Source organism: Octopus bimaculoides, chromosome 16 (assembly GCF_001194135.2).
Source record: "Octopus bimaculoides isolate UCB-OBI-ISO-001 chromosome 16, ASM119413v2, whole genome shotgun sequence".
Lineage (NCBI taxonomy): Eukaryota > Metazoa > Mollusca > Cephalopoda > Octopoda > Octopodidae > Octopus > Octopus bimaculoides.
The window spans coordinates 47677879-47686665 of NC_068996.1; the positions used below are offsets into that span (position 1 = coordinate 47677879).

At 31.2% G+C, this 8787-nt stretch overlaps 1 protein-coding gene across 1 annotated transcript in view; it reads right to left on the bottom strand.

The window, feature by feature from the left end:
* Positions 1–8787, bottom strand: part of LOC106876825 (neuroendocrine convertase 2) — a 304096-nt gene that overhangs the window by 134857 nt on the left and 160452 nt on the right. Inside the window, exon 5 of the mRNA XM_052973735.1 lies at positions 1753–1790. Coding sequence (XP_052829695.1) covers positions 1753–1790 — 38 coding nt within the window. The remainder of the gene's footprint in view (positions 1–1752; positions 1791–8787) is intronic.

Genomic DNA, 8787 nt, shown 5'->3' on the forward strand with positions numbered 1-8787 from the left:
ACGTGTAATCATTTTATTATCTTTACCTTATGATATTTACTTTGCTTTATATTATACTCATTTATTGAGCTTTTAATTGTTAATTTTTCTATATGTGATAGTGGATTTTCATCGATGAGTTCTTGAAACTTGGTTATTTTCCCTAAAACTATATATTTTATATATATTTTATCTATAAAGCTCAATTTAATTTTATTTTTTTATAAATTGATTTTAATTGAGTTTTTACCTGTAATTTTGGATTTTGTCCCTAATATTATTATTATATATATATATATATATATATATGCATGCATATAATATTATAAAGAAAGAGAGAAATATACTATGATAAAATTTATTTTATCAAGTATGTATTAATTTTATACACTCTTTCTGTTTTTCTTTTGTATAATATTATGTATTCTATGTGATTTGTAGAATGATACATTAAAGAGCCTTTTTAATGAGTATCACCAGATTACTTGAATCCACATACTGTGACTTAAATTCACACACACACTGTAAACATTCTGATGTTTATATATAAATATGTTCATATAAATTTATAGGTATGGTGATGCACACAGGGAAAACAGAACTCAAAATATGAGTGTATGTATATCTTTATTAATATTTAGTAAAAACAACAGAGTGGCTGAAGGGCCAAAACTTTTGCATATTTGGTAAGTGCCAACATACAAAACTCTCAGCCCTTGAGTCATTCTGTTGCTTCTGCTAAATATATATATATATATAAATTTCTGTATAAATATACATACTTTACAAAGATACATTTTCATAAATTGCATAGATACACACACAGAATATATGTAATTCTCATGATTTGTTTTTTATATACATGCATATCTGTATTTGTACATGCATACAGATAAATACACTTATATATTTCTACAGGATATAAATATACTTGTACAAAATTCACACAAGAAAAATCCGGAAACAATATTTTTGCCTGAATTTTTAGACATATATATATATATATGTGTTTGTGTGTGTGTGTGCATAAAGATTCTATAATAAAATATACAAATACTTATGTAGCATAGGTTAATCATATATATATGTATGTATTCTTGTCCCATTCTGTATTATTTATATATATATATATATATTATATATATATATATATATATATATATATATACACACACTCATTATATATATATTATATATGTATATATACACACACACATTATATATATATATATGTTATATTTTATATATATATATATATATATATATATATATATATACACACACACACACACATATGAAAAGCAAAAAGACATGCAGTGTTATAAACATTCATGTATTAAAAGTCAATATCTACATGCTTATAAAATACACACATGTATGAGTGTAAGTATGTATGTATGCCTCTCAAACAAAAATCATATGAAAACACAGCACAGTATCACAGTATACTACATACAATGAAAATTTTTTTCTGTACATATATATATACACACACACAAAATAAAAAAAGAAAAAAAAATATATTAACAATAATTCTGTGCAAAGTAAAGAATATTTTCAAATATATGAAATATAGGAAAAAGAAATACAAGAGTACAACATTTAACACAATATAATAAATATGTAGTAAAGTACAATGAAAAAGAAAATTACAAGAAAACATGCAGGTGTAAAAAATAAATATAAGAGAGTATACATTCTTGTTTACAATATATAACATAACAATAGCTAGCACAGATGTGTACATTTATTTATAATTTAGTTAAATCTTACGTAATTATCTCTAAGGTCTTCATGGAGGTAATCAATTCCTAAACAATTAGAAATGTAGGTTTTTGTTTTGTTTTTTTCTGTTGTACTCGTAAATTCACATAAATGTAAAATACATATATATATCTACTTACTTACAAATGTAATAAAAGGAAAGATAGTATAATATAAAAATAACAATATTTGTTTGAGAATTCTTGTAAAACAAAATTAAAATTGAATTTTATATATATATACATATGCAAAAAAATCAATATGTGAAGTAAGTTTAGGTGTCATTGTTTAGAATTTTACAAAGACTTCCAACTTGCTTTAAATGTGTGTGTATTTGCATATATATATATAGGAACAAAAGTGCTTACATATGATAAGTAAATCCTTTCCAAAAGGCTCACATCATTCTGCTTTCCAAAATGATTTTTTTAAATAGTTAATAACTTCGAAAAAGATCTTTCTGTGTGTATATATATATATATATATATATATATATATATATATATGTATGTATGTATGTATGTATGTATACACATATATAAGGGAAATGGCACATGCTTTAACTCATGTACATTTGTGAAACTATTAAATGAAAGCAAATCTTTAGCAAGTCTCTACCAAGTAGAGTGTTCTAACTTTTGCTAACATTTTCTCATGTACACCAATTTGTGTGGATGTGTAGTATATATGTCTGTGTGTATGTGTGTGTGTGTGTGTGTGTGTGTGTGTGTGTGTGTGTGTGTGCATTTATCGATACAAGAGATTGCAATTGAACCCAATGTGCCATATGAAAACAGAATGCTGGAAACTGAAAAACGTGACACCTCAGCCATCTGATTGAGAGAATGTGGCTTCCAAGCTGAAGTCCTTACCATAGAGGTAAATTTGAGAGGTGTTGTGAGCAAAGGTGCAAATGATCTTGTGAAATAGTTCTCAGTTTTCGAGAGAAAAAAATCCAGAGCTCTTAAGGCTAATAACAGAATCAGCTAAGATTTCCAGCTGGTCAAGGAGGAATGGAAATGAATTTTAGGAGGCATAATTTACCCTATAGTCAATTGTTGTATCAAACTTAACTGGTTACAATACACAAAGTACCTCAGCTCTGGGGTACCTCAACCATCCAGAAGGAATTCAAAGCAGTCAATAGTATGGAAATGATAACAGGAATTAAAAAGGGGGTTGAGTAGGAGTTTTACGAGTTCAACAGCTGTTTCTGGGGACTTGGTAGTCCAAAATAATGCTTGTAACATAATTCCATCATCAGATATCACAAACGTTTATCTTCAGGGAAGAATTTCCTATTTGAGGTGTTGACCAAATGGAGATTAAAGATGGAATCATTATATTACATTATATACATAAATACATACATACATATATATATATATATATATCTTTCTCTGTGTGTGCATGCATGTGTGAGGGTGTGTGTAAATATTAAAGTGTAATTAATTTAGAACTATTTTAAGAATAATAACGTAATAGAGGTGAAAAATTGAATATTAATTTGATTAATATTAATTTAAAACCAGTGGCCTAGCAAATTGAAAAATCTGAAGATTCAGAAAAATTATGCTAAATATATATAAGAGGGTTGACCACTAAGTGGGCATCCATTTTGCTAGAAGAATATATCTTTTCTTTTGTCTTGCTCACTTATGTTCTGGTGTTTGCTGAATTTTCTTGAGCACAATCTTTTCTTAGCGGTCAGACCATAGGTGGTCTTCTAGCAAAATGGATGTCCACTTAGTGGTCATCTCTCTTATATATATATATAAAAGTTTTGTTAAATAAGCCAGAGTTTGTGATTAAGATTATATTGATTTCTAGCTTTGGTACAAGAAATTCCAGAGTTAAAGGTAAATCTGATACTCATGGTTTTAAGAAAATATTCAAAATAATTGTTAAAAAGTTTGACTTCGTATGTAAGTAATACTTCATAAGTGATCTTTCACATTAAAATTTCAGCTTGATTAAGTGCAATAATCAATAAAGCCAAGGAATTAATATAATTGTAGTTACATAATTAAAGTTTCTTAATCTGAAATTTGGTTTCGTATTTAAGATATCTTCATTGGCATATTTATTATAAATTGGAAATGAATAGAGTGAAAGCAATAATTAATAAATGTTTAAACTTGATGATTAACACAAGCAAAATCCAAAGTTGATTATATAAAATGATGAAAGGGTTAATTGATTTAAGAGAATTAGTAAGGAAATTGAATTAGTTTGTTAACTGAGTTTCTATTTATGGGGAAATAAATAGAAAAATATGCAAACAATAATTATTAATAAATAATTGACAGCATATTTCAATATATTTCATTAATACATCAGAGGCAGGAAATAGATGAATTAACCTACATATTTATTTGGAAAGACAATTGAAAATGAATTTAATTTTAATAACATATTTCAAGTCCCTAAAAATCCTTGTAGATGACACAAGGTTAAAATTCTCTGATAATTCCTTTCTTGGAAGAGATTTACTACAAATATAAAATCAGTACAGATCTCTTTAATAAATCTTGCCTTGCCTACAGAATGGCAAATCTATGCAATTAAATCCCATGGTTAATCTCAATACAAAGAAAAATATATATCTATAGTCTTATTTTGTTAATCTTAAGTATAGCTCGTTGTCTCATCAAAGAAATATGCATAATCAGTTGATAGAATTCACAGACTGGGTTTTGCAAAGATGTACAGCTTTGACAGTGTAGCAGAGTGAGAAAAATCGATTCTTTTCTCTTAGAATGGTTCACTTCCAATATATGTTTGATAAGCAACCAAATGAGATAAGATAACAAAATGATTAGAGCCACAATGTATTTCCACCTAATCCTGCATCCTGACCATTCTCACAGAGGGATTACATCAATATCTAATACCAAAATATTTATAGAATGTATTTGAATAACAGATAAGTTTAATTTATTCATTAACCCTTTTCATACCAACCTACCTGAAATTGCTTTTGGGTTTTATTACACAAACTGTCTGGTTTAAAATGATTTAGATTAAGACCTTCCATCAAAATTTTATGCTTTGTTCCAATCACCAACTCAACAATGATAAAATTATTTTACTAGATACTTCATTTTTCAAAATAAATTGAAACAAAAAAGGTATATTTCAATAGAAATATAGTAATGAAAGGGTTAAGTGGGTCCTCAGTGAACTTGATGGCTAAAGTTTTGAAGTCCAGCAGAAGCCCACAAGATTATCCACCATCTTTTCAGCCTTGTTATGGTTGTAACTAATAACTATAAAGCATTTTGTCTTATGCCCTAACAATTCAGTCAGTCAAAACCAATGACTGAAACACAAGATTCTAACTTGATGCACTATAGACAGCAGCCAAATCTCTCTGAAATCATCAAATGTCATTCTATCAGCTTTAAGGAATAATGGACATATTGAATAATGGGATCTGAGATGGTGGTAGTGATTGATCTCCCTTGATTGACATAGAGGATTCTGTTGTTCAATCAACTAAATTATCTGCCCCTGAATTAACATATAGGTGGCTCAGTATTTCACATGACCATGTACCTTAAGGTAATTCTCAGGTAAAAATCAGATCAACACTGTGAGTTACAGGTTAAATCCATTTGATAGTCCTCTCTACACTTGCTGTTTGTCCAAATTTCACACACAAGGTATGTGTTGATCTGAAGCTCAAGAAGCTAGACAGTGGGATTGAACCTGGGACCATATGGTTATGAAACAAACATCTCAATCATTAGGCCCCATTGAGGTAAACAGTCAAGATATGGTGGTCATAGCTAGAATTACTGCTACTACCATCATCATTATCAATAAAAATCTGTTTTCCATGCTGGCATGGTTCGGACTACAATGTCTTTGATTACAAGTATGCTTGAAAAGGGTTGGTCTGGAACTAAAGAAACAATAGAAGGATGACCTTTATTTTTTTACTTGTTTCAATCATGGGACTGCAGCCCATGCTAGAGCACTGCTTTGAATGGGTTTAGTTTATTCAATCAAATTAATTGCAGAACTTATCTTCAGTATCGTACTTATTCTACCAATGTTGTTGCTGAACTGTGAACTTACCAGGACATAAACAAACCATCACTGGTTATCAAACAATCATAGGCACATGCAGGTAGTCACATACATGCATAATACAGACGCATACAACAGACTTTTTTACACTGTTTCCATGGTCCAATATTCACTCATAAGATATCTGTTAATGCAGGGCCACAGAAGGTGCTGAGCAGTGGAATTGAACCTGAAACTCAGTAGTTGTCAAACAAAATTTTTAACTATACCTGCATTTCTTCATTACTCTTTTACTTGTTTCAGTCATTTGACTGTGGCCATGCTGGAGCACCGCCTTTAGTCGAGCAAATCGACCTTAGGACTTATTCTTTGTAAGCCTAGTACTTAGTTTATCGAACCGCTAAGTTACAGGGATGTAAACACGCCAGCATCGGTTGTCAAGCGATGTTGGGGTCCAAACACGTACACATACATATATATATATATATATACATATATACGACGGGCTTCTTTCAGTTTCTGTCTACCAAATCCACTCAGAAGGCTTTGGTCTGCCCGAAGCTATAGTAGAAGACACTTGCCCAAGATGCCACGCAGTGGGACTGAACCCAGAACCATGTGGTTTGTAAGCAAGCTACTTACCACACAGCCACTCCTGTGCCTATCTGTTATATTTTCTTACATAGTAGCCAGACAAATCATAACATTACATCGAGTGACTCGCAGTTTGTTAACGGATCGATAACTAAGAGAGTTAATATCATATTTCACCAACTTACATCACAATGACCGATAACTTCAAATGGAAAACTAAACTAATTTCTTCAGGAAATATCAGATTTGCTAACAGTCTACATCATATTGATTTCTAATAGAAGCACATATTTAGTGATAGGGGTGGTACGGTGAGTCGTTGTAAAGATTGTTGTCATGTTTACATCTGTTTTGCCATGGTGGCATGATTTAGATGAAACTTAATGAAACAAATTTTCTACAGCTACATGATGCTCTTCCTGTCACCAACCCTAACAGGATTTCCAAATCAGGTATATTCATTTCACTAGTTTTAATTATCTAAAGCAAAGGGCAAAGAAAAAAAAAACCTTGCTAAATCTATAGAATTTTTGCTAACTGGACATTGTAAATAAAGATTTTTTTTTTTGTAGACGTAATTGCACCTAGAAAGTTCCCCTCTGAGATGCAATTCCGGGCAAGGTTGTTTATGGAAGGCCAACAGTTGCTCATACATGTCAGCCTCCACTCTCCACACCATTATATGTACATAGGGTAAAAACCCCCTTCAGTCCTGAATGACCATGGGATGGCACCCAGAAGGTTCCCCTCCGAGGTACAAGTCTGACCAAGGTTGCTTATGGAAGACCAGCAGTCGCCCATGCATACCAGCCTCTCCTCTCCATGCTACCGATATGATCTAAGGGAAAGGCAAAGACCAATACAGCTTGAGACCAGTTACATCACAATTCCTTTTCTATAGCTTAGTGAACTAAAGCAATGTGAAATGAAGTGTCTTGCTCAAGAACAAAACACACAGCCAAGTCCACAAATTGAACTCACTACCTCAAGATTGTGAGCCTGATGCTCTAACCACTGAGCCACGTACTTCTACAATAAACTGGTTATATTTCTATAAAACTCAAAATATTTTAACAATTTTTGCTAATACAATTCTTAATAATATTTAATTGTAAAAATATAATGGGAGTTTTTTTTAATGTTTGATGTTTTTAAGGGTCCCACTTCTCAAAAAGGGATCCGTAAGTAAAAACTGGGAACCACTGCACTAGAGTTTAAGGAATGTGAAAAATGATTAGATCAGGTAGAATCAGGGAATATCAATTTTGGAGTGGGGGATTGATGGAAAGGAAATAGGGGTAGGTAAGAAAGGAGGAGGTCATAAGGGACAGAAGTAGGGATACAATGTGAAGTGTGTGTGTGTGTGTGTGTGTGTAGTATAAGTGGTATCATTTACAGCCTTCAGTACTTAGTGAATAGTAATCTTTCTTTCCGAATTCTTTGGAGCTGGTCCATCCTTTCCCATGCCTAAACCAAGGTGGTTTCTTTCTGGAGAGAGAGGGTGGGGAGAGAGTCTATCCTAGAACAGAGTGGGTACTCCAGTTATTGCAAGATTCTGCAAGAATGGAAAACAAAGATGAAATCTGCAAAAACTGAATTCGGAGCACAAAGATCTGGAATGAATACCACATGGTACTGTATTTCATATTGTAATAACACTGCTAAATTGCCACCTATATATGTGTGTATACAGGCCTATATTCATATATGCGTACATTTATACATCCAAACAAACATGCATACAAACATATACACAAACATACATACATACATGCATGAATAAATCCATACAAACATACATATACACAAACAAACATACATACATACATGCATGAATAAATCCATACAAACATACATATATGCACATATATACATGCACACACACATACATACATGCATACCTACATACACACATACATACATGCATGAATAAATCCATACAAACATACATACATGCATGAATAAATCCATACAAACATACATATATGCACATATATGTACATATATATACATGCACACACACATACATACATGCATGCATACCTACATACACACATACATACATGTATACATATGTACGTGCAAGACATCTATCCAACCATACATTCATCCATACACACAAACTCATTCGTCCACCCACGCATCTATCTATTACAATTGTTCATATTATTTATATATTCCAGTCATTTATATCATTCGTTATAGAGGTCAGGATCATCCCATAATTGATTGATTTCTTCCGATTAATATTGTCATTAGCTCCACGTTTGAACTTTTGACTCCAACTCCATGGTTTCAGTAAACACAAGCATACACATACAGAGAGAGAGAGAGAGAGAGAAAGAGAGAATGCTAAATAATATATATATATACATACATATATGTATGTATATATATATATATATATATATATAT